Source organism: Acanthochromis polyacanthus, chromosome 7, assembly GCF_021347895.1.
Source record: "Acanthochromis polyacanthus isolate Apoly-LR-REF ecotype Palm Island chromosome 7, KAUST_Apoly_ChrSc, whole genome shotgun sequence".
NCBI lineage: Eukaryota > Metazoa > Chordata > Actinopteri > Pomacentridae > Acanthochromis > Acanthochromis polyacanthus.
The window spans coordinates 5,860,383-5,887,544 of NC_067119.1; the positions used below are offsets into that span (position 1 = coordinate 5,860,383).

Sequence of the window (27,162 nt, forward strand, 5' to 3'; positions counted from 1 at the left end):
AAAATCTAACAGACTCTAATCACATCTACGTGACGGCAGGGGAATTCATTTGTGATTTCACTAATCATTTAGATGTAGCTGGTTAAAATACTTGGAAATGGAATTGTTTTTTCACTGTGTAGTACTGATAGTTCCAGTGCATCAGCCAGAGATTCAAGAGGTCAGCGTTTCAAGACTGAATGTGTTAGAATGAGATTAAAATATTTCACTTTCTCGCCCAGAAGCCCACACTGCATATCCTGGACCGCCTCTGACATTATAAACTAAGTCTACGTCACCTCTAAAGCGACATCCACTTCATCTCACCCCCCGATGCCACGAGAAGAGTTTAATGATTTCCTCTTCTGTAACCTTAAATAAATGAAGCTAAATACAGTCAACCGACTGCACTTCATTAAAATACAGCGAAGAGACGTGTAGCGAGCTCATGAATCCCAGAGAGCTCTTGTAAATAAATGTCTGTAATCAGTTAAACGTAATGATAACTGACAGCGAGCTGCTGTAGAGGAGAGCCACTCTGGGTTTATAGTGATCTGAAGGACATTTCTCAGGTGCTTTTAAGTGTCTTCATTTGAAGTTCAGTCTTTTTGTTTATGCTGGAGATGAAGACAGAGTGTCCAAACCATCGTCCTACAGCACATCCAATGATCTATAGATACAACAGAAGACACTCTTTGTGGAACAAAACATGACAGGAATCTTTTAAGGGAGCACTTTGACAAAGATCATCTGCTCACCTAATATGGATTATTCACTTTCTGGTTGATACTATACTAGAACTACATGGGTTAGTCCGTTACTCATCAACTTTTAAATGAATCATCAACTGTTTTACTAATCGAAAGGTCATTTCAGTAATTAGGAATGCCAACTTCTTCCGATTTCAGCTTTTAAATGTAGTTTTTTTCACATTTTGTTCATCTTCTATCACAGTAAGCTGAATATGTCGGCACTGATGGGAAAACAAACCATTTGAGGACGTCTTCTTGGGCTTTGGGAAACATTGTTTGACATTTTAAAGACCAAACAACTAATCGATTACTCAAGAAAGTAGTCAACAACGAAAATAATCATTGATTTCTGGCCTACTTCACATTCTGTTCAAGGCCATAAGTAGCGGGCGGTTAGCTTAGCTTTGCACAATGACTGGGATTGGGGAAAATGGCATACCTCCCAGAATGACAAACTGTCCTTTTAATACCAAAAAATGCCAGTTTGTCCATTTCTGTATCATAGAACCAAGAATCTAGATTCGTAATAAAGCCAAACATGCTTGATTGATTGTGTTATCAAGTGCACCAGTGTCTTGCTTTTGATTATGTTCAGGATACGACGTTTGCACCCACTACCCGCCCTGAAACAGTTCAAGAGACCAGAGAAAACATCAGCATGAGCAACAGTTCTGATAACAGTGGCCACAGTGTTGGGTAAACTGACCAGTTGTGGGGATTAGTGCCTGGTTTTTGTTTCACCTTCACTTTGCATATAGTAGCGTTGTTGGGAAAACCTAATAATTGTCCCTTAGCTGAGTCCACATCTTTACGGTAAACATCCTGACTTCTCACAGCTGCAACAATTTACTGCTTTTTTAAAACTCCAATCAGCATAATTAAGTTCCTCTAAATCAGAATAAAAGCTTGTCCAGGTTTCTTAAATCAGGATTTGATGTTTAAAGCTCAAACGTCCAAAACAGCATCATAACCAGGATACTCAAGTATATAAATCTTCGACTTAGATGACTTTATTTATCCCCTGGAGGGAAATGAAGTCATTTCAGCAGCATGGATATTCAATAAAGGGGTAAAAAATAAGACAACACAGAATCTTATGGTATAAAGCGAAGGTAAAATAAAATAATACTTGGAATATAATATAGAAAAAATCAACAGAATATACAAGAGTGGCAGGATGTGCAAATGACTTAAGAAGGTGCAGACAAATTTACAGGTATAATGAATGTAAAGTGTCCAGCACGTAAGGTGGTTTAATCAGCAGGCAAAAATGATAAATTCTCAGTCATTCCTAATTAAAACCGTATTATGAAGATCCTCACAGCTGTAGTACTATAAATGTTTGAGTGTTTTGTCCTCCAGCAGACAACAAGCGTGGTTTTCTGAACGTTCACGGACAAAAGAAGAACAAACGTGTTCGTAAAATATGAAGTCGCTACAACCTTCAACGTTGAAGAGCCCAACATCAGAACAACTATTGATTCTTTTTGTTGTTTTTTGCTGAAAGTTCTCTTTGTGTTTCATTCTTTTTGTCTTCACCTTGTTTGTTTGTTTTCTCTGCGGCTGTGCATTGTTGAATTCTCTGTTTTGTTTTGTTTTGTTTTTCCTCGTCTCAGTCCATGATACAGTCGAGGAAAGCTGGACTCGCCCACACACTGGCCACACGGACCTCCCTGAAAGACGAGGAGCTCGTGAGTGGACCAACACATACGCTACACAAACACACACACACACACACACACACGCTGTGAAAGTGTGATATTGTCATTGCCTACAGGGAGGCTTTCTGTCACCTCGATGCAGCTAATGGGGATCCACACTGACTCCAACTGATTTCCACAGACAAACGCACACTTTTCCCACACTTCTCCCTCCTACTGCCATTTTCCTGCAGCCATATTGTTAATCTGTTTGTCAGAGATCCAATAAACTGTCGGCTCTGAATATCTGCTGAGTCAACTTCAGGCAGGTTTTTTTAATGGAGCCAGGAGCAGCGAGGTTTCATATTTGGTTATTGCAGTTTGTTTTGCGCTTACTGTACTGTGCCGAGTCACGATTATGACTACGTTACGTGTTAGAAGAAGCATTAATAATTCAAGTGCATAAAGTAGGTCACTGAATACAGCAGGAAATATTACGCTGGGAGTTTAAAGGTTTGGAATTTATACAGTATAATTACACAGAGAAGAGATAATAAAAGTGAAATTGCAGCTAACTAGAGCGCTGCGGTTGGAGAGAAAATACAGGTCAAAGAAAACACACAACATTCGCTCTGCAAAGAGGAACTGGAAGTGTGCATTGTTATCTTCCTACACTATCGAATGGACCGTTCAGGGGAATTATTCACATGCCTGTGCAGCTCGGATTCAGTGCTAAAAGCAGCCTGTGCAATATACGCCAGCTCACCTTACCTTGTAATTGAGTTCACATGTAAAGTTTACAGTGGAGGAAGACAGCACTGTGCAGACGGTGTTCTTACAACTCTGTCTTCCTTATTACCTACAGATATAGATGACATTATGAGAAGTAAATGTCAGGAACAGGTCAGAAAGGAGGTACATATCCAGGCTCAAACTGTATTTATTAGCGCATCTCAAAAAATAACAACAAAAATGGTGTATTTTGTTGAAGAAAGTCAAAATTTATTACATTTTAGACTCATTACAGCTAAAGTTAAAGATTTCAAGCCTTATTTTTTGGGTTGAAATTGGTTGATTATGGCTTACAGTTCATGAAAATCAGAAATCAAGTATTTGAAATATAAATACAGTCAGTCTTGTTTAGGAGTATGAAACCACAGTCATGGAGATTACTGCTAGCTTAGATTAAAAGACCATCATGGAGCCGCAGTAGCTCATTGCTGAAAAGACTGACTATTGGCAGAGTGCTGTATTGAAGCATTTTACTAGAAAGTTGACTAGAAGGGAAAAGTCTGGTAGGTAAAGGAGAGAACTGTCCAGGAAAGCCAATTCAAGAAGTTTTTAGAGCTTCACCAAGAGTGGTTTCAGTTCATAAAGAGCCACTAAGCATACAGTACCGTCCAAAAGTCTGGGATCATTTAGAAATAACCCTATTCAGAAAGAAATCCAGTCTCTAGTTTTATATTTATGGACCGTAGATAAAGCTGAAGGGCGCCAAACTGGGAGGGAAAAGGTGAAATCCTCTGCGGAGTTATGTGACGATCGGTGTTGGTTTGTCTGTCCGTCTGTCTGTTAGCAACATTACTCAAAAACGAAATAAGGAATTTGAATGGTATTTTCAGGGAAGGCCAGAAAAGACACAAGGACCAATTGATTAGATTTTTGCAGCAATGCAGCTTACAATCTGGATCCACAGATCTGTTAAAGATTTCAGCCGTCGGAAATGATACGACTGAGCAGCCTTGGCGGAGCACTGCCCTCTCTGGGTGCTTTTCTACTTAACTTTGTGTTTTATTTTAAAAGCTTATCATATTACCAGTTTGGTCAAATCTTAATTAAAAGCTGCAAGATAAATACAGTGAAGTAGAAAATACAATATTTCCCTGTGCGATGTAGTGAAGTGGAAATAGAAAGAAACACAAAATAGAAGTAACTCTAAACTGTACTTAAGCTGAGATCACTCCGCCGACCACACCAGACTTATGAATGAGTGAACCGAATACAGGAAAACATTAAGTTATTTATGTGCAACATGAGCTGCTCCATTATGTGATTATACGGACAGAAGGAAGTAACATATGCACTGAAACATTTTGTGCTGCCTCATGATCCTGGACTCTGAGCAGATGTTTGCAAGTTGACAGCCTGTGGAAAAAAACCCCAAAAACATTAGAAACTTGAATAAATTTGCTGCCAAAATGCCAGATTAGTCAGCCATTCTCGGTCAAAATACCACCGGCAATTACAATAGGAGAAGAATGGAAATCAGAGGCAATGAAATGGCACAAAGTGAAGACAAAAGGCAACAACACGGGTCGGATCAATAAAAGTCAAAGCAGTTAGAATTAAACCAGAGCCAGAAATCACAGAAAAAGTGAAAATAAGAGCAGCAAAAGAAGAAACTGAGCTCTTTTTGTTACATAAATGAATGTTTGCTCATATTTCCAACACTATACCGTCACTGCTGCTATAATAATCAGTAGAATAACAATAACAGTGAGTCACAGGCCCCCTATACAAATACTGTGTTCACCAAATGTAACTGGGCTTCCAGTCAAGGTGTCCTCTGGTGTTCACCTCCTCCTACTCTCCTCCCACACTGGACCACGGCTCAACTTCATCACAGCACAAGCCAAGAATTAATTTAAAATATGCATAATCAAATTTCACCATAATATTAGTAGATGCTGCATTAAAGTGACATTTCAATTATTTTTCAAACATCTGATCTGCGTTAAATCTACTCAAAGCCCAACAGACGCACTTTACACCCAAATTAACTACTTCTGTAATAATAATAATAATAATAATAATAATGATAATAATAATAATACTACATTTTATTTGCATTGTGCTTTTCTCTGCACTCAGAGACACTTTACAGCTCAAAGCCAAATGATAAAAACAAAAACAAACAAATAGAATACAGGTTTTTGATGCTGTTTACTGTCTTTTCTTATGGTTAACATGTAAACTAATACATTTTTAAATGTAGTTGCACTAGATAATATCAGCAGTTTAACAAAACTCGCTGACATCTGTAAAATAGCAATTTAAACAATTATTTACCATTTATAGTTCTTAATGTACATAATTTTTCTTTGAAATGATGGAAAATTTAGTTGTAGTAGTAATAGTGCAGTTTTGGCAGTTCTGACCAGTTTTCTTTCTGTTTTTATGGTTATGTGTCATTTTAAATTTACCGAAAGAAGGGAAATATGTAAATTACTTTTTTTTGAAAAAACAAATATTTAATTAAAATTAATTTACCAGTCAAACATTGTGTGTTTGACTGGTAATCAAACACATTTATGTATTGTATGTAGTTCAGAAAAAAAAATCCAAACATTTGTTTTGAGCTGGTAAAATTGGAAATTTTTTGTAAACTATTTTTAAAAATATATTATTTAATTAAAATTAATTTACCCGTCAAACATTGTAAAAGAACAAACAAATATGAGTTATACAAATGCTGATTTTTGATGTGAAAGTTATTTACAGTTTTAACCTGTGTTTTTACGAGTTATCGGTAGTTTAGAAAAAAATTCAAAACATTTGTTAAAAACTGAAACAGGACATTTTTATTACATTAAACGGTGTAGACAAAAATCAAGATACAACATATGTGACTGATCCTTATAATAAGCAAATCCAAAAATAAAGGTAGTGAAATTTCCCCAGAAAAAATGCAGAGGACTAAGTAAATGTGTTCTCATAACTACTATTAGTACTCTTTATTTTGTTTACTTTATATTTTGTTGTTTGTAACGTCTAACTTCTTTTTGAAAAGCCTCTCATAGTTCTTTCCTACACTCTTTACATGCTTTAGTCACACATAATATTTTACTTTATGATCAAAACAGCTTGTCAAGATCTAGAAATTATTTTAAATTTACCCTTTCATTAAATGTACAGTTTGCGGTTAACGTCTTCTCTGTAATGTTTGACATGTCTGACGCCCCTGCTCACCTCTTCCTCTTCGTTCCTTCGCTCTGACAGAAGAACCACGTCTACAAGAAGACCCTGCAGGCGCTGATCTATCCCATCTCCTGCACCACGCCTCACAACTTCGAGGTGTGGACGGCCACCACGCCCACCTACTGCTACGAGTGTGAGGGTCTGCTGTGGGGCATCGCCCGGCAGGGGATGAGATGTGCAGAGTGTGGAGTCAAAGTGCACGAGAAATGCCAAGAGCTGCTGAACGCCGACTGCCTGCAGAGTGAGTGAAGTCCTCCATGAAACCTCTGAACAGAAGACATGTCTGTATAGATAGATAGATAGATGGATGGATGGATAGATGGATAGATGGATAGATGGATGGATCGATGGATGGATGGATGGATGGATGGATGGATGGATCGATGGATAGATGGATGGATGGATGGATGGATGGATAGATGGATAGATGGATGGATGGATGGATCGATGGATGGATCGATGGATAGATGGATGGATGGATGGATGGATGGATAGATGGATAGATGGATGGATGGATGGATAGATGGATAGATGGATAGATGGATGGATCGATGGATGGATGGATGGATAGATGGATAGATGGATGGATAGATGTATAGATAGATAGATGGTTATTGGATTATTTGGTTCCTGTTGGTTGGACAGTAGGACCTCCATGAATCAGGCTTTTTCCAGGGATGCCTGAATGAGTATTTTGGAGGCCTTGAGCTCTTGGTCGTGTTCTTCGAGCCTTTTTTTGGAGCAGTTTTTGCAAAGTGGCAGGTTTTATTGTTCTGCTGTAAGATGCACCTGCTGTCTATAAAAATATCTGCATTAGGAAGGTAGCACATGTTAAACTATCCACATTCCCAGCATTTTAACAACCTGATCAGTGTTACACTTTACCCATCAGTGGTTTTAATGTTGTGGCTGGTCAGCCTGTCTTTCAAGTTGTGTGTTTATCGTCGCTTTCTCTGAGCAGGAGCGGCCGAGAAGAGCTCCAAGACCGGAGCTGAGGACCGGACGCAGCACATCATCATGGCCATGAAGGACAGGATGAAGATCCGCGAGAGGAACAAGCCGGAGATCTTCGAGGAGATACGGAAGGTGTTCAACATCTCCAAGATGATCCACGCTCAGCACATGAAGAGCATCAAGCAGAGCGTCCTGGATGGCACCTCCAAGTGGTCGGCCAAGATCACCATCAACAGTACGTCAACTCAGTTTATCTTTTTGAAAACTGTTCTTGTCAGGCAGCTTTAAAGAGGATTAAGTTAGTTGTAGAAGATGGATGGCTTCCCAAAACATTTTCCAGTGCTAATTACACTCTCCTCCCTTGAGATTTCATCACAATCCAAACAGTTTCTGGTTGTTTTCTTTGCTCTCGTGACTGGAAGCTCATTTTTCTCTGCAGTTTAAAATCATACAATAATAGATAGAAGTTGAGGAAATTCACAATTGTCTTGTGTGTGTATGGCAAAATTATAGTGCTTTAAAATCACAACAAAAGAAAGAAAATAAAGTTAAATTTATTTATTTATTTGCTTTAAAAGTTCTAAAAACTGGGATCAACGTGAACAAAATAATTCCACAGACTTGGAACAAAAAGCAGACTCTAGAAGCAACTGATATTTAGATTTTTAAAGCTGCTCCACGTCAACTCTAGAAAGATGTTTCACCATCCTGAATGTATCCTCCAACAACTTGCACCTCTGGATACCAGTTTTGGGCCATGCTGCCTTCATTTTTATTCTGAATTATGCTTTAGTTTCATCCCAATCTGTCTTTTTATCTCCTCTCTGCTTTGTTGAAACACAATATTTAGTTTCTGACAGGATTGAATTAGTGCTAACAGTTTATTTTGTGTGATTTTTTTTGACTGAAATGTGCAGAACAAAGGGATTTATTATTTAAAAAATGATAATTTCTAACAGTTTTAACCTTTTTGGACTGTTTATCAAACCTGATACATTCAAATCTGGTGAGTCTTGCTGTTTTTACAGTTTCAAGCTCTGATAAATTATATAATCTTGTAATTTTTTAAAAGAAAACATGCATTTTAAACCCAATGGTGCAGGGTGTTAATCTGCTGACTGACTATTATCACACTGAGTTCCAGCGTTTTCTCTCTTCTGGCCACTGAAAGATGATTCTTCACAGCACATGTTGACTGAAACACGTTGAATAAAGTGACTTATTATTCACAAAATGATAAATTATTACAATTTTATCCGTACTGTGGCTGTTTTCGGCTATCTATTAAACGATAGACAATCAAATCTGGTGAATCTTTCAGTTTTTGCAGCTTCTAGCTCTGATAAATTGCATAATTTTCCAGATTTTTTAAAAAGAAAACATGCAGTTTAAACCAGCTGGTATGTTTTGTGGTTAATCTGTGAAGCTGTATGTCTGTTTACCAACTGTTATCACACTGAGTTGTAACGTTTTCTCTCTTCTGGCCGTGGAAAGATGATTATTGACGACACAACGCTCACATTTCCACTCAAGTAATTCCATGAACACACAAAGGAAAGTTGAACATTGCAGTGAGCCAGATTTCATTCTCAAAAAATGGAAGAACATACTTCAAAAGTGTTCATTCATTCCTTATTTTCTCTACTTTTCTTTCCCTGTGCCTCTGGTCTCTTTTGCTACTGATGCACTTTTCCAAGCATCCATAAGACACGCTGGCTTTGTGAAGTCGATCTGCAGACTGAACTCAAGGTTTCGTCGCCTGTTTAATCAGTAAAACTCAGCAGGACTTTTGATAAACGTGTAAAACAGCTGTTAAATTCTCAGAATCGGTGCTGAGAAACAGTTTTCTGGAGGAGAGCCGGTGATGAATCCGCTGAAGCTGGCTGTCAGGGTATCGATCAAACCGGCCTCCGGGGACCTTTTCAGGAACATCTCGGAGTTGTGTGACTGCGGCTGACAGTTAGAGACGCAGCTTCACATCCCAGGTTGGTGTCAGGAAAAGCTGGCGAGGTTGTCATCGACACCTGTGCAGACCTGCAGATGTGTGAGTGTGAAGCCGGCGAATCAGATTTCCCCGGCGATAAATAAAATAACAAAAAAAAAAAGTGCCTTCCCCACATTAATGAGAGTTCCTTTTTCTCCCCGACAGCTGCGTTCTTGAACTGTGGAGAAACTTTTTAGGGTTCACCTAACGCAGAGCATCTCCTCCCTTTTTGCCACACGTCGTCCGTTACCGCGGCAACCAGGCACATCACACAGTGTAGTGGCAGCAGCGTTGCTATGGCAGCCATCACACCTTGTCTCTCCGATCGGCGGCGATGAGCTACGGTGAAGAGCAGACGCAGGGACAGGCGTTCAGCGGCGCTTTGTTCAAACTCGTTAACGGTCAGACGCCGGTCGTCGCTTTTCTGACGATCAAGGTCGAAGATTCCACAAACCGTGTTTTAATTGGGCTTTTTGACGTGTAGTTAGAAGGTTTTCTAAACATTTGTCAGTAGTTTGGCAGGAAACATGACATAAAAGTGTCTCATTTTCATTTCATTTTGGACAACGTGGTGTCAAAATACAGAATTTATCAGAGCCAGAAGATGTAAAAACAGAAAGAATCGTCTCATTTTAACCCTCCTATTGTCTTTAGGGTCTTCTGCATTAGATCAGTTTGACCCCATTCAATGTTTAGCATCTCTAAATAAATCACTGACTTCTTTTTTTTTCTAGTTACTTTTCGCTTTTAACTGTAAGAAACAAGTAAGAAGTTCAGGTTATTTTGGATGATATCGAGGTCAATATAACAACATGCCATTTTGTAATCTTCAACAAACTTTGGGATCCTAAACTTCTTGTAATTGTGTTCATTGTTCCTGGCATCAAGCTGACCTCAAACATAACACTCGTTACTATTCTTGATAACAGAAATAGTTTTTCAGTTTTTCTCATTTCTGTATTCACAAATGGAATATATCACAGCCAGAACCATATTTCTGAGCCTGAACACAGTAAATCATGAACACCTTGAGGGGATTTGTCCCAAACATCCACTTCAAGTGATTAGATTTTGGTCGTCAGAGGTCACTGTGACTTCACATATTTTGGCCCCGGCTGTGGCATTAATTAGCTAATTATGACAAAATTTCACACGATTGTTTAACAGGAAAAACTAACGAAGTGATAATATTTCACATCCAAAAAGGTCAGCTTAACTGTGACATTGTAATGTTCTGAAAAACCTCTTTTCTGGCCATTATTCAGTGTGATAACTCAGGAACAGAAGGAGAGAATGTGACCTTATTCACATTTAGTCAGATACTGAAGCGGTGACATGAATCTCACTTTGAAACTGTGGCGATCATACAGATATTCTCTGTTCAAATCTTAAAAAAAATCCCTATTTGAAGCTTCATGGCTTTATTTAGCCTCATTTTAAAGTTCATTTTTGCCCATTTTGTCCAAGCAAACATCATAATCAGCATAATTACTCAAATGAAAACTGTTAGACTGAAAAACCCTAAAATGATCCAGATGCACATGTACATTTTTAGGAAATAGGCAAAAGCATTTCTCCTTCTCATTTAAGTCCTGGCTGTAGTTTTCTAAATGTCTTATACACACGTGGACAAAATTGTTGGTACCCCTCAGTTAAAGAAGGAAAAACCCACAATTCTCACTGAAATCACTTGAAACTCACAAAAGTAACAATAAATAAAAATTTATTGAAAATTAAATAATCAAAATCAGCCATCACTTTTGAATTGTTGATTAACATAATTATTTAAAAAAACAAACTAATGAAATAGGGCTGGACAAAAATGATGGTACCCATAACTTAATATTTTGTTGCACAACCTTTTGAGGCAATCACTGCAATTAAACGATTTCTGTATTTGTCAATGAGCGTTCTGCAGCTGTCAACAGGTATTTTGGCCCACTCCTCATGAGCAAACAGCTCCAGTTGTCTCAGGTTTGATGGGTGTCTTCTCCAAATGGCATGTTTCAGCTCCTTCCACATATGTCCAATGGGATTCAGATCTGGGCTCATAGAAGGCCACTTTAGAATAGTCCAACGCTTTTCTCTCAGCCATTCTTGGGTGTTTTGGCTGTGTGTTTTGGATCGTTGTCCTGTTGGAAGACCCATGACCTGCGACTGAGACCAAGCTTTCTGACACTAGGCAGCACATTTCTCTCCAGAATGCCTTGATAGTCTTCAGATTTCATCGTACCTTGCACACTTTCAAGACACCCTGTGCCAGATGCAGCAAAGCAGCCCCAAAACATTACTGAGCCTCCTCCATGTTTCACCATAGGGACAGTGTTCTTTTCTTCGTATGCTTGGTTTTTGAGTCTATGAACATAGAGTTGATGTGCCTTACCAAAAAGCTCCAGTTTGGTCTCATCTGTCCAAAGGACATTCTCCCAGAAGCTTTGTGGCTTGTCAACATGCATTTTTGCAAATTCCAGTCTGGCTTTTTTATGAGTTTTTTTCAGCAGTGGTGTCCTCCTTGGTCGTCTCCCATGAAGTCCACTTTGGCTCAAACGACGATGAATGGTGCGATCTGACACTGATGTACCTTGGCCTTGGAGTTCACCTTTAATTTCTTTGGAGGTTGCTCTGGGCTCTTTGGATACAATTCCAACGATCCGTCTCTTCAATTTGTCATCAATTTTCCTCTTGCGGCCACGTCCAGGGAGGTTGGCTACTGTCCCGTGGGTCTTGAACTTCTGAATAATATGAGCCACTGTTGTCACAGGAACTTCAAGCTGTTTAGAGATGGTCTTATAGCCTTTACCTTTAAGATGTTTGTCTATCATTTTTTTTCGGATGTCCTGGGACAATTCTCTCCTTCGCTTTCTGTTGTCCATGTCCAGTGTGGTACACACCTTTTCACCAAACAGCAGGGTGACTACTTGTCTCCCTTTAAATAGGCAGACTGACTGATTATGAGTTTGGAAACACCTGTGATGTCAATTAAATGACACACCTGAGTTAATCATGTCACTCTGGTCAAATAGTTTTCAATCTTTTATAGAGGTACCATCATTTTTGTCCAGCCCTATTTCATTAGTTTGTTTTTTTAAATAATTATGTTAATCAACAATTCAAAAGTAGTGGCTGTTTTTGATTATTTAATTTTCAATAAATTTTTATTTATTGTTACTTTTGTGAGTTTCAAGTGATTTCAGTGAGAATTGTGGGTTTTTCCTTCTTTAAGTGAGGGGTACCAACAATTTTGTCCACGTGTGTAGACTTTATTCTTCAAGAAAATGTGTCTGTTAGTCCAAAAACGTGCACATCAGCAGCTTCCGTTCAGATGGAGTCACTTAATTACAACAGAAATGTAAAAATTACACGCAAATTTAACCACTTAAACACTAATTTTCTGCCACAATCAGCTTTTTTGGCCAAATATGTGAACAGACACAAGAAATATTCCAGTTTTTGTTTCTCTCAGCGAAACAACACATTTCAAATTCAATACTGACCCTTTAAACGTGATGAAAAAGAGACTAAAGGCGTCTGTAAGTCATTCTAGACGCCTGAAATGTTCACATTTTTCATTTTTTTCTTTGTTCTGAATAAATAAATCCTCTATTTGTCCAAAAAGTTGCAGAACAGCAACAATCGTAAAGGAGGAGTCATTTAATTACAACTGAAATTTAAAAAATATACTCAGTTTTAACTATTTAAACACTTTATTATTCTATTTGAATCAGTTTTTTGGTCAAACATGTGAACATATTACATGAATTTGAAGATTTTTTTGTTTCTCTCAGTGAAATAGCATGTTAAAGTCTTCAAAGCTGCAGATTTTATATGAATCTGGACAGATATGAGTTTAAAAAATGAAATTTGACTGGTCAGCATGAGATAAGCTCCTTGTAGCTGCTTTGAAATGAAATTTGGTCATTTCTGTGTGGCGTTAAATGAGATAAAACCCTGATATTGTACTTTTATATTTATCTTTTGCCAATATTGTCCCTCTAAACATAGTAAAGAAAAGATTAAATACATCCTTGAGTCATTTATACTGGGTGAAATTTTCACATTTTTGCTTTTTCATTCCATTTTTTCTTCATTCTACATGAATGAATCGTCTAAAATACAATCAGACACACTTTTAACTCAAACCCAGTTTAACTTGAGCTGTGATTGAACTTGATGCTGGATCCACTGAGAGCTCTTTGGAAAATCTGCTGATTTCATTAGGGAACGTCTCAACCAATTAATATTCAAAACTCCCTTTTAGCCCAGATGAAACACATCAGTCACCGCATGAACGGAGAGCAAATATGTGAGAAGTGCTCGTGCTTTTTTCTTAGTCCTGAAAGCAAAAGCATACAAACAGAGTCAATATTTGTTTCACTGATTTTAAGCGTGTGATGCTCCAAATTACAACCAGCTGATTCCAGATGTGACTCCTGTTATTTTATGTAAAAATGGCTCAAATTAGCACAAAATTATGGCACACAGACAGATTTTAAATGCAGGGGAAAAAAAGAATCAGTGCATCTCTGTTGTAAAGTGAAAGTTGAACACTTTTATCCTTACTTCCTTCACATTTAAGGTCTTATCTTGGTCGTTTTAAGTGCTACCCACATATAATAAACCTTTTTTTTCCCAGAACAGTCTAGTCTATTTAGATTTTCCATCATTTGATATGGTAATACCTGCAAATTCTTTATTTTAGTCTTTATATCAAGGGAGAAACTATTTTGTATGATAAAATTGTATGGTTTTACATGTATCTCTCTTTGAAATGCTTGTAGTAGGGATATCTTTTCATAATTATGGAGAGGAGATTGTCTTGAATCTGGAAATATCAGAACCATAATGAGAGGACACTATGATTTACAAATTAGGAAGATTATGTGCTTAACGCTTGATGGAAATAACTGCTTGTGCTAAGCTAAGCTAAGAGGTAGCTAGCAGTAGCTTTCTATTTATGGAACAAATACAAGCGTAGCATCAGTCTTTTAGAGTGTGAATGAGCAAAATTATTCCTTCAAGCTCTGCAACAAAGCAAATAGTTAATATATCCTGCAGCTGACGACTGGTTTCCTGGTTTATAAATCAGAATCTTAGCTCCGCTTCTTTTCATCCCGACACCTGCGATGACATAAATGAATGCATCATCCGTTTGGAAAAGCAGCAGTTTTATCACATCGACTCTGCGCTTTGGTACATGTTGGCTGCTGCACCGTAACTCCTCCATCTGTCCTCATGATACATGCAACAAGCTCCAATTTAAATGACATTTTTCAGCTGAACCTGCATGCTGAACTTTGCGCTGTAATCTTCCTCCAGAATGGGAAGCCTGCACACGCCACGCTCGCTTCATTTGTCTCCATGCCACGGCTCTGGTTAAAACCTGCAGCTGTAAATAGACCCTGTCATTAGTATCTGTTGCAGGTTTCTCTCGTTTGCCGCCTCACCTGGATTAAAGAGGCAGGAATGAAGTCCCTGTGCACCTGTTGACCTTCCAGCTCCAACAAACGTCTTCAGACACAATTTATCAAAGCAGTTTTTTGTCACCTGGAGTTCAGCCAAAGTGTCACCAAAACTGCAGAGCGGAGCAAAAAATTCAATAAAATACTGAATGTGATCTGCAGAAATGGTGCAATATTGCAGCTTCAAGTCTCTGTAAAGTCTACTTGTTGCACAGAACATCAGCTGACAGCAGCCGATTAAGTAATTTAGCGAGGATTGTTGTTACCCAACATCTGCCTGTTAGTCATGAGTATTGTGTTACGAGGCTTTGCATAACTGTGTGGGTGAGATCTCGTGTTTTTGGTGTGTGAATGAGAAAGATTATGGTGGAGAGTAGGTGTTTGTTTTTCTTATGCAATTTTTATAGTCATTCTCTGTGTGTGTGTGTGTGTGTGTTCAGTCGTCAGCGCTCAGGGTCTGCAGGCCAAAGACAGGACCGGTTCCAGCGATCCGTATGTCACCATCCAAGTGGGCAAAACCAAGAAGAGGACAAAGACCATCTACGGCAACCTGAACCCGGTCTGGGAGGAGAAGTTCAGCTTGTGAGTGGAAATGTGCAGGAAGAACTGTGGCTTTGGAAGATGAAGGTTTTAGATCCTTTTGGGTGATTTCAGCGGGTTCATTGGAGCTGTGCGTGTGTGTACAGGGAAGGTCACTCTCCTGTTAGTGCACCTGAACGCACCACATGCTAGTGATTAGTGGGTGGAGTTTAGTGAAGTACATGTGAAGGCCTGCAGGGAAACAATCCATCCATCCATTCTCTATACACCGCTTTATCCTCACTAGTGCTGGAGTCTATCCCAGCTGAATCGGGCGAAGGCAGGGAACACCCTGGACAGGTCACCAGTCTGTCACAGGGCTACATATACAGACAAACAATCACACTAACATTCACACCTACGGACAATTTAGAGTCATCAATTAACCTCAGCATTTTTTTGGACTGTGGGAGGAAGCCGGAGTGCCCGGAGAAAACCCACGCATGCACAGGGAGAACATGCAAACTCCATGCAGAAAGATCCCAGGCCCACCCCGGGATTCGAACTGGGATCTTCTTGCTGCAAAGCGAAAGTGCTAACCACTACACCACTGAGCAGCCCCAGGGAAACAATGTGCATCCAAAATCATGAGCTGATGTTTAACTACTTAACATGTCAGCATTTTGCCTCACTGGTCATGGGTTCAACTACGTCTGCACTTGAGGTTTGCGGGTTAACTAGTAAGATTAAAGAGGTTTAACTTGTTAACTAGTGGAGATTTTGAGCCTTATGCACAGAGAGTTAGTTACAATGACTCTTACTGGTGTAATTCGTGGATATTTTGGATCTCACGAGTCTACAAGTAAAGATTTTGAGCTTCACTAATTGACTAGTGAGGTCAAAACAGTCTTTAGGTCGTTAACTCATCAACATTTTGGGTTTCGCCAGTTCAAGTAGAAGAGCAAGCATTTTTGGACTCCACTAGTGTAAGCTGTGAATATTTTGGAACTCACTAGTTAACCAATAAAGATCTTGAGATCAAAAGACCCTTTAAGTAGTTAACTAATTAGCATTTTAGTTCAAGTACTACATATTTAGAGCCTCACTAGTTAACCAGTAAAGTCAAAAATGGGTCTAACTTGTTATCTGTTGAGCGTGTTGGTTGGTACTGGTTCAACAAGTCAACATCTTTTCGACTCCACTAGTTAACCAGTAAGGTCAAAAATAGGTTTAGCTAATTAACCAGTGGGTATTTTGGTTTTTACTCATTTAAAAAGTCAACACTTTTGTACTATTTTGGATCTCAGTAGTTAACTAGAAAAGATCTTAAGCTTCATTAGTTGGATAGTTAGATTTTCAGTGGTTAACTAATCAACATTTTTGCTGTCACCAGTTCAAATTCAACATTTTGAGACTCATTAATTAATTAGCAAAACCAAAAAACAGGAGAAACGAACCGAAGAAGGAAAGAATAAAACTCATGAATCGAGCTCCGTTTTTAACGTGAAACCTGCTAACGTCCCGTTTCCTCCAAGTGGTTTTGGCAGAGAAACGCGAAGAGAATAGGAGCTTTAAAAAGTCCTGGTTGTGTCTTTTCAGCTTATTTACAAAAGAACAAATGGAAAACGCTTCTCTGATCGGACACATTTAATATTGGCGCTTTCAGTATTGGAGTTGCTGGGCTGCTCCTCTTCTTCTGATTCTTCTGGGACTCCCTCTAGGGCATTGCCAAGGACACTGTTCTCCGTCCTGGCAAGCTCCTGTAGGGACTCCCCACACAAGGGGAAGTCATTAAGGTTAAATAGTGAGCATTTTGGGCTACTTAAGTTAGTAGTTAAGTCAAAATGACCCTCACAGGTGTAACTACTGGATGATTCGGATTTCACCAGCTAACTAATAAGGAATCTAAATACTAATTGGGATTTTAACTGTATGTGCACATATAATTTGGACTTACAGTGCTTTGGAATTAAATATATACTTATCGTGAGTATAGTGTCATTATATGCAAAGCAGACATGTAAGCGTTGTTCCCATGACAGTCAACAGACCAGTTCTCACTGGTTAGTTGACTGGTTTTTAACCGATCGTGAACATATGTCAGTTTGCTCCACGTTAGCCGTCAGCTTCTCACATCAGTAACAGCTAAAGCAACACCCTCCCACCCATCAAATGTCTCCACAGCGAGTGCCACAACTCTTCAGACCGGATCAAGCTGCGAGTCTGGGACGAAGACGACGACATAAAGTCCAGAGTGAAGCAGCGTCTGAAGAGAGAATCCGACGACTTCCTGGGTCAGAGCATCATCGAGGTCCGAACGCTGAGCGGAGAGATGGACGTCTGGTACAACCTGGGTATGTAGAAACCCACAGCCACAACAGTATGACAAACGTGTTGTATAAATGGATTACCAGGTTAGTTAGCAAACAGGACGGAGGCCCTTTTCAGCTGCTTTTATGTAGTTAACTAGTAGGGTACGGTAGATAAGATAAACAAACGTGTGTTAGATGTCCTGTCATTGACATTCAAGTGTCTCTGTTTGCTCATTAGCGCAGCAGTCAGAGAAGCGTTCAATATTTTAGTTGTCATCTCAGACGCAAAGTTCAGCTCAAGTTCAGCTCTGACGGTTGTGTAACTTCACAGTGTTTGTGTGTCTTTGTGTGCATGTGTGTGTGTTTGTTTCAGAGAAGAGAACAGACAAGTCGGCGGTTTCTGGTGCGATTCGTCTTCAGATCAGTGTGGAGATCGAGGGAGAGGAGAAGGTGGCGCCCTACCACGTACAGTACACGTGCCTTCACGAGGTAAAACACACAGTCATATGTTTAAGTAGTACGCTGTAAAAAAAAACTAAACAAAACATGTTAAATAAAACTGAAAAACAGGCAGGAGTACATGAAAAAAAATGATGGACTACCCCAAAATTGTAAAAAAATAAAAAAAATTATAAATTTTAAAAAGCACCAAAAAGTCCCAATATACCTTTTTTTTAAAAAATTCTGGGAATAGCACGAAAATAATGATTTTTTTTTACTAATTTAAATAAAGTTTTTAAAGGGAAATAACTGTGTATTATTACTTGAATTTTTACAGTTTTGGCCCTTTTTTTTTTACAGTCCACATGTAAATATATTTTAGATATATTTATACTATTCTTGCTAATTTAACAAAACATATGGAGAATCTGCAAAATAACAGCTTATTTATTTATTTAACCAATTTTCAATTCTCAGTATACATAGCAAGTGTTTTTAAATTAGTGATTATTAAAATACTGATTTTAATACAGTGAAAAAAATAATTTAATGATGTAAAATGATAAATTATTAGTTTAAAAAATAGATAAAAATATATAGATGAAATAGATTAAAATAGAAATATGCATTGTTGAAGTTGACATGTTTTAGAAAGTATGGATCAGTTCTTGTTTGTCTGTTTGTTTTTGGTTTTTACAGTTAAAGTTTGTTTCTTTTACTAAATGAAATGTAAAATTCTTACTGTGTTGTTCAACAAAAAGGCATCACCGAAGAATTTCACATTTATGTTCTTTTTTTTACATTAATGACTAGAATCACTTATTTACATGTAAACAAAGATGATTTATTAGTGTTTTAAAATGTTTATTTATTGGATTTCAACAACAGTAAACAGTAATAGTGACCAACATTAACAGGACAATAATGGAAAATGTATCGACAAACATTACTAAGACCACATAAATGTACAAATCAGAAAATGCAAAACATATTAAAACATAAAATCAACGGAAGAAAAGGAAATAGAGGTGATTTTCCATTCCCATAGCACTTCAGGCACATCTATTATTTCCACAAGGAGAATAAACGGTTATTTATTCATGATTAATTCACAGCTTATGAATATTTGACAGACGCTCTCAAAATATTCCACAGTTGGCATTTGCAACCTTCACAGCTACAGTTTTGGTAAACGTGACATTTATGGCGGAAAAGTTGTCAGAAGCCCTGAAGTTGCTGCAGTTTTTCATTTTCAGTGGAAAAAAACGATGAAAAGTTCAGCGTCTTACAGAGTTACACACCGATCAGCCACAACATTAAAGCCAACAGCTCAGTGTTGTGTAGCTACCTCTCATGTCGACAAAACTGGACCGTGGACAGGAGATTATGTGATTGGATCTGGGATCTGTGGACTTCTGGAGGACTTGAGCTCTTGGTCGGGTTCCTCCAGCTTTTTTTGGAGCAGTTTTTGCAGAGTGGTCTTTAAAAATATGTGTATCAGGAAGGTAGCACATATCAAAATATCCACATTAAAGCCAGAACCCAAAGTTTTCCAGGGTTTTACCAACCTAAACAATGTTGGCTTCACCTGTGAGTGGTTTTAATGTTGTGGATAAAAGCAACATGTCAGTCTTAGCTGATGCAGTCTGTCAGAAACATTGCCACATATTTGATTTATCTGAACCAGAATTACAATGTAAAAGGGTAATGCACATTCTTTGTTAGTTCATAACAATTTTTTCTTCAATGTTGGGTTGTCTGATCAACTGCAAACCCCAAAATACTCCATTTAAAATGGTGAAAAATCTGAAAAAAGCAGCAAATCATCACATTTCTGTAGTTTTTTTTTCTTGATTCAAGATTTTAGATTAGTTTATCGTCATTTCTCGTGTGTTTGCATGCATAAAAAACTAAATGCTGGTCTCAGCACAATGCAAAACAAAATATAGTGACAATAAAAAAGTATGAAAAGCAGCACAGTTTGAACTTGTTTGTAAATTTCCAGCAGATTCAATCTACTAACTGAGTATTCATTAAATCACTGAATCACTAAAACAAAACTGGAGATTTTCAAAAGGAATAATTCTCAAAGATGTTTTGAGGATTAGCAGACACAGATCTTAATGAAAAAATGATGATTTGGATGAATTATTTCACATATAAACAGACTAATCCTTGAGAAAATCAACTGAAATCTGCCTTGAAAGCTGATTAATTAAATTGCCAAAGAAGATGTCAGACTCATTTATAAATATGTTGACCAGTAAAGTGACCTGACGGCAGATTTACACCTTTTTTTAACAACCTTTGAGGCCACAAAATGTCCCAACTGGACCGTCTGTATGTGTGTGAGTGATTTCGACCTCCTTTCCGTCCAGAATGTGTTTCACTTCTCGACCGACGTGGAGGGAGGCGGCGTGGTGAAGATCCCCGTCGCCCAGGGAGACGACGCCTGGAAGGTTTACTTTGACGAGGTGCAGCAGGACGTGGTGGACGAGTTCGCCATGCGCTACGGCATCGAGTCCATCTACCAGGCCATGACGTGAGTTCAGAGTGTTTCAATCCAATCAGGAAATGCCTCAGATTAGCGCGGTGTTACTTTGTGTGCGGCGTTTTCAGTCCCGTGCGTGTTGATGAGAGGTGGGCAGGAACTATAAACAGCATGCAAATCACTTTATCTCGTCTAATGAGAAAAGATGACCCGTCACCTCCGAGATCTCCCTCCTGTTTGATCAGATCATCGTCGGCAGATGGAGAAAGCTCACACAAACAGACACGCACATGCTGCTTTAATTACATTAATAAAGTCAGAAGGTTTTTTATGTTTGTTTGTTTCACGCAATGTGATCGTACCGGGAAGCATCGAGTGAGTTCAACAAATGGAGACGCCGCTGTGAGGCGTTCAATGACACGGCCAAATGAAAACGGTGATTGAAAATACACAGAAAACAATGAAGCCATTAAAGAACTACACGGTGACTCCTTCATTTCAGTTTTATGGAGCCTGTCGGGCGTCTAGTGCCTCACATTTTTACAACGTGTCGCTCTCGATTTAATAATTTGTGTTCATTCACGCACAAGTTTGCAGTTGATGATATTCTGCAGGAGTTTAAAGACAACAGTGAAGTTTAAAGACAACATCTAAATGGAAAAACTGCAGTGGAACGTACACTACCGTTCAAAAGTTTGGGGTCACCCAGACAATTTCATGTTTTCCATGAAAACTCACACTTTTATCCATGTGCTAACATAACTGCACAAGGGTTTTCTAATCATCAATGAGCCTTTCAACACCATTAGCTAACACAATGTAGCATTAGAACACAGGAGTGATGGTTGCTGGAAATGTTCCTCTGTACCCCTATGGAGATAGTCCATTAAAAATCAGCCGTTTCCAGCTAGAATAGTCATTTATCACATTAACAATGTCTAGACTGGATTTGTCATTTATTTAATGCTATTCTCATTGAAAAAAAATGCTTTTCTTCCAAAAATGAGGACACTTCTAAGTGACCCCACTCTTTTGAATGGTAATCTAAGAATAATAATGGATTTTATTTATAAAGCACATTACATTTTAGACAAATCTCAATGTGCACAAGAAGACAATAAAAACAGTGATAAAAATAATATAATTTAAAAGTTTAAATACAGTAAAAGCAATAACCATAAAAATCAATCAGAAAAGACAGTGCGAAATAAAAAGGTTTTCAGCCCTTTTTTAAATGAATCCAACGTCTGTGGAGCCCTGAGGTGGTCGGGGAGGGCGTTCCACAGACGGGGAGCAGCAGCCTCAAAGGCCCTGTCGCCCATGGTCCTGAGCCGAGTCCTGGGCGGGCGCAGACGGTGTATTTGGCCTGACTGGGTTCTGGCTGAATAAGAAAAGCCATTAGTGATGAAACTTTTCAAAGTTCCAAAGTAGCTTTGCAAGGCAGCAAAATGGGGGAAAAAAAGAAATGAATTCATCAAAATTTAAAAGACAGATATAAACCAACACAGTGTGAAAGTATTTTATTGAAAGAAATAATTCCAAGGAAATTAAATCCAGTAGAATCAGGAAAAGGCTGTCAGGTAAAAGTGTGTTTTAAGAAGATACTTCAAAGACGTCACTGACTCATTTCTTTGTTTCAGATCATTCCAGAAACTCCGGGTCCCGACTACAAACAGTGTTACATTTAGTTTGCAGATCTATTTAAAGAACTAAAATGATGTGTACCAAAAAGAGCTAAAAACATGAAGGGCCTTTAAAGTCATCACGAACATCTTTTAACGTAAACTAAAACATATTGGAAGTCAGTGTGAAGAGGCCTAAACAAGAGGGAAGTGATTCTTGTTCTGGTTAAAATCCTGACGGCTCAGTTTATTATCTGATTCATAGCTTTCTTTTTCAGGCTTTTCTGACTTAAATCCAGTAAAAATGTGTAACTTTATGGTTAAATGTTGTAAAACAATTAGAAAAATACATGTTATTTAAAATTTGGCCTCTTTTTTTCTACGATTGACATGTAAAATAGTGTTTTTTTGTTATTTTATGCTTTAGTATTGTTAATTTAACAGGTAAAATCTGTAAATGTTAGAGTAAATTGTGCAAAAATTACAGTTAAGAACTGTTAGAAATGTTTGCTTTTTAAAAAGAATGTGGAATCAGTCGGTTCCCATTTTGCATTTTTGATAGTTTTTTTTCATTAAAACCTCCAACTCCAACAATAAAAACTGCAGCTCAAAATGTCCACAGAAATTACTAGTTTAATTATATTAATATGAAAAAATTAATTAAATATTTTTAGCTTCCTCGGCACCAAAATCCGCTAATCTGTCTTTTAATAACAGCAGCGTAATATAAATGAGCTGTTTTCATGTTTATAAAAGGGAAAATAATGTGCACAAAAGGAAAATAATATGCAAAATAAATAAAATAACTTGGAAAAAAAAGTAAATAGCCTGCATAATAAAAGTAACGTGCCAAAATAAGGAAAATATGTGCAATTAGGAGCATAAAGTGCAAAATAATGTGCAATATAGAGACGATAACATGCAAAAAAATGTACAAAAAATTACATTAATATGAAATAATTCAATATTTGTAGCTTCCTCGACACCACAATCCTCTAATTTCTCTTTTAATAATAATGTGAATGAACTGTTTCATGTTTAAAATGTGTCTCATATTAGAAACAGTGAATCAGGGAAGCTGGAGAAAATGTTCTGTAACTATAAACTGATGATTTCCAGCTTTTAATACACATTTAATTCATTTTTTGTTCCTTTCTCTCCCATTCCTTTGTCTTTTCTCTCTCTCACCTGTAATTCCGCCTCCTTCTTCCCTCCCTCCTTCTTCTTCTTCTTCTCTGTAATTTATTTCCTCCTCCCTCCTCCTGATCTCTATATTTCCTCTTTATATCCTGAACCCTCCCGTCCTCACCTGTCTCACCCGTCTCACCCTCCTGCCTGTCGTCTTCTTCTTCTTCTTTTGTTTCCAGCCACTTCTCCTGCCTGTCCTCTAAGTACATGCTGTCAGGGGTTCCGGCGGTGATGAGCACCCTGCTGGCCAACATCAATGCCTTCTACGCCCACCCCACCGCCTCCACCAACGTCTCTGCTCCGGCCAGATTCGCAGCCTCCAACTTCGGGGTGAGTGACCGCCGGCCGCACCGAAATAACCACCGATCCTCCTGCAGAATGTCTGTAAAGCATTCTGATGTGTTTATTTTCTAACAGGGACGATGCACGTTAATGAGAATGCATCATTTAAATGCGCCGGTGTTAGCCAAGTCGCTGATTTTCAGCCGCTGTCTCGTGGCCAGATGTTGCATTAGCTGATAAAACAGCAAAGTTGAGAGCTCAGACAACAAAAAAATGGGAAGAAACACTTAAAAGAATGAAGCGAGCAGCAGGACAACGATGCAAATGGTTGATTCAAGGAGACTGACGGCACAGGCATTTAATTACAGTAACATACAAAACACAAAAATAATCTGCAATAAGGAAAATAATGCCCAAAAAAACGAAGATAACTTGCACAAAGAGGAAAATAGCAGGAAAAATAGCGTGAAAATGAGGAAAATAATGTGGGCAAAAAGAAATATAATGTGCAAAATGAAGACAATGATATCAAAAAAAAAGGAAAATAATGTGCAATAATGAAAATAATATGCAATAAAAGGAAGATAACGTGCACGAAAAAGGGAAATAGCATGCAAAATAAGGAAGATAATGTGCAAAATAAGGAAACTCACACGCATAAAAGGAAAATAACAGGCAATAAAGACAATGACTAAAGAAAATAATGAACAATAAGGAAAATAATGTGCAAAAATGAAGAAAATAGCTTGGAAAAAAATAGCCTGCAATAATGAAAATAACATGCCAAAATAGGAAAAATAATGTGCAAAAAAGGTAAATAATGTGTAAAAATTAAAACAACACGCAAAATATGAAGAATAATGTGAAATAAAGAAAATAATGTGCAAAATAAGGAAACTAATGTGCAAAATAAGGGAATAATGTGCAAAATAAGGAAAATAATGTGCAAAATAAGGAAACTAATGTGCAAAATAAGGGAATAATGTGCAAAATAAGGAAAATAATGTGCAAAATAACGGAAATTAACATGCATAAAAGGAAAAAAAAGTGCAATTAAGAATATAAAATGCAAAAATAGGGAAAATAATGTGCAATATAGAAAATAACTAAAAAGGAAAATAGGATGCAATAATGAAAATGACATGCCAAAACAGGAAAAATTATGTGTAATAAGGAAAATAGCATGCAAAATAACAGAAACAGCGTGTAAAATAAGCACCATAACGTGCAAAAATAAGGAAAATAATGTGCAAAATAAATAAGATAATGTTCAATAAATGCAAAATAACATTAAAAATAACGGAAATAACATACAAAATAAGAAAAAATAACATTCAAAAATGGGAGAAAATAACATGTAAAATGAGGAAAATAAAACACAAAATATGAAAAATAATGTAAAGTAAGGAAAACAACATGCTAAAATATGGAAATAATCTACAATAAGGAGAACAACATGCAAAATAGACAAAGATAAGGTGCAGCGTTCAACTATAGGATGTGAAATAACGTATAAAATCCCATCACAGGTGACAAAAGTAAAGTCAGACTAGACTAAATCAGACAAACAAAGACAAGAAACAACCACCAAACATTAGCTGTTGAAGCTACTGCAGATCAAAATCAACATTTATGGTATTTATGGAAGGAAGATCCACTGAGATTTAATCTTTAAAGACCTGAATGAGCCGTAAGGCCACATTTGGAAGCAGCTTCACAGATTCTTCCCTCAGAAGGTGACCCGGGTCTGTCTACTTCCTGTCTGACCCTGCAGGAGCTTTACCTGGTCGCTGCTAATAACCCTCATTAGGAGCTAAAGCTAAAGCCTCATCGCTGCAGGACCTTTGATGTGACTCTGAACTTTGCGGTTGCTCAACATCGGCCCCTGAGGAGCCTCAGACGGGGGGACAATGACGGCTAGAGGCCGAGTTTAATGACTCCTGGGATGTTTGCCAGCAGAGCTGCTTTCAGTTCTCCACCGGCTCGGTCTAATGACAGACGAGCGGCTGCTGCTCTGTTTCTGGATGGTAATAATATAAGCCCTGCTGGAGAGGCCGATAAGTTTATTTGTCTTGCTAGATTTCTCTGGATTGACTCGTTTTCTGACAAAAACCTCCTCATTTAGCTGCTTTCTTCCTCTGTTTGATGCTAAAGAACATCCGTGAGACTTAAATGAGACCACAGTAATTAATGCATGAAATCTTTAAATATGAATCAGTGCACTGAAAATATCCTGCACCCACGCTGATGACTGACTGACTTGATGGCAGATAATGTTTGGACTCCATCCATAAATGTTCCTAAACTAATTATATTTTAATATACTAATTAACCTGTGAGCTCCAACCCATTGGTTATAGGTTTTCATTTATAAATAAGACAAGTTTATGCTAAAATGCCTTTTCTACTGCAAGACAGCACAGGGTGATTTACATAAGACATAAAAAGGCATTAGAGCTGATGAATAAAATAAAATGAGAGCTCAAATAAACTGGAGGAGCCACAAATAATGAAAAAGAGGCAGTCACAGCTCCAGAGCTTAAATGATAATATAAAATATATGAGTAGCAGCACATGCCCAGTGGAGGAGTGGTTAGCACTTTCGCTTTGCAGCAAGAAGATCCCCGGTTCAAATCCTGGCATGGAGTTTGCATGTTCTCCCTGTGCATGCGTGGGTTTTCTCTGGGCACTCTGGCTTCCTCCCACAGTCCAAAAAAATGCTGAGGTTAATTGATGACTCTAAATTGCCCGTAGGTGTGATTGTGTGTCTGTATATGTAGCCCTGTGACAGACTGGTGACCTGTCCAGGGTGTCCCCTGCCTTCACCTGAGTCAGCTGGGATAGACTCTAGCACCCTAGTGAGGAGTGGAGTAGCAGCACAAACCTGTAGTAAGGTTAAGGAGCTGCTGAGGGTCAAAATAAAGTAGGAAAACTCTTTCAGTTCTGAAGGGAATCAGATTTGATCAACCAAAGGTTACAGAACAAACCAAAATAAGGATTTCAGAGAGAACAGAAATGAAAAAAGAGATGTCATCTGCAAAATAAAACATAGAACTTGTATCACTTATATCAGAGGTGTTTAACTCATTTTAGTTCGGCTCAATTTGATCTCAAATGGTGAATAGAATAGAAGTTTTTGGACAGAATCAGCGCCGGGTTCGGCAGCACAGTCTGTTTATCCACAGCCGAGGTCTGCCGGGGAGGCTCCGGATAAGCTTCCATATCGTGGTGTCCAGGCTTTTTGAAAATCACAAGTATAGTATATGCTGGGCGGCTATCAGGCCAAGCGGGAACTAAACTGACAAACGGATATCTGGTTACTCTGTTCCCCACTTTGTACTGCCCCTCATCTGTTCTGGCTGAACTACAGGGCGTCCCAAAAAACATATCATTTCGCAGGCCAATAATTTTGGCAGTTCTTGTTGAAATAACCTCAGATTTTCACAGAATGTTCTGTCCAAACTCAGTAAATGCAAACCTGTTCTTTTAGACTCACTAAAACTTCCCAGAACGTTATTTATTGTTGATTTAATTAATTATCAAAGCTAGTGTGATTTCATT

At 38.1% G+C, this 27,162-nt stretch overlaps 1 protein-coding gene across 1 annotated transcript in view; it reads left to right on the top strand.

The window, feature by feature from the left end:
• LOC110962432 (protein unc-13 homolog B-like) overlaps positions 1-27,162 on the top strand; it is a 242,079-nt gene that overhangs the window by 139,109 nt on the left and 75,808 nt on the right. The window contains exons 15-22 of the mRNA XM_051950402.1: positions 2,348-2,422; positions 6,371-6,590; positions 7,311-7,538; positions 15,187-15,328; positions 17,450-17,619; positions 17,951-18,066; positions 20,397-20,560; positions 23,499-23,649. Of these exons, the coding sequence (XP_051806362.1) occupies positions 2,348-2,422; positions 6,371-6,590; positions 7,311-7,538; positions 15,187-15,328; positions 17,450-17,619; positions 17,951-18,066; positions 20,397-20,560; positions 23,499-23,649 (1,266 nt within the window). The remainder of the gene's footprint in view (positions 1-2,347; positions 2,423-6,370; positions 6,591-7,310; positions 7,539-15,186; positions 15,329-17,449; positions 17,620-17,950; positions 18,067-20,396; positions 20,561-23,498; positions 23,650-27,162) is intronic.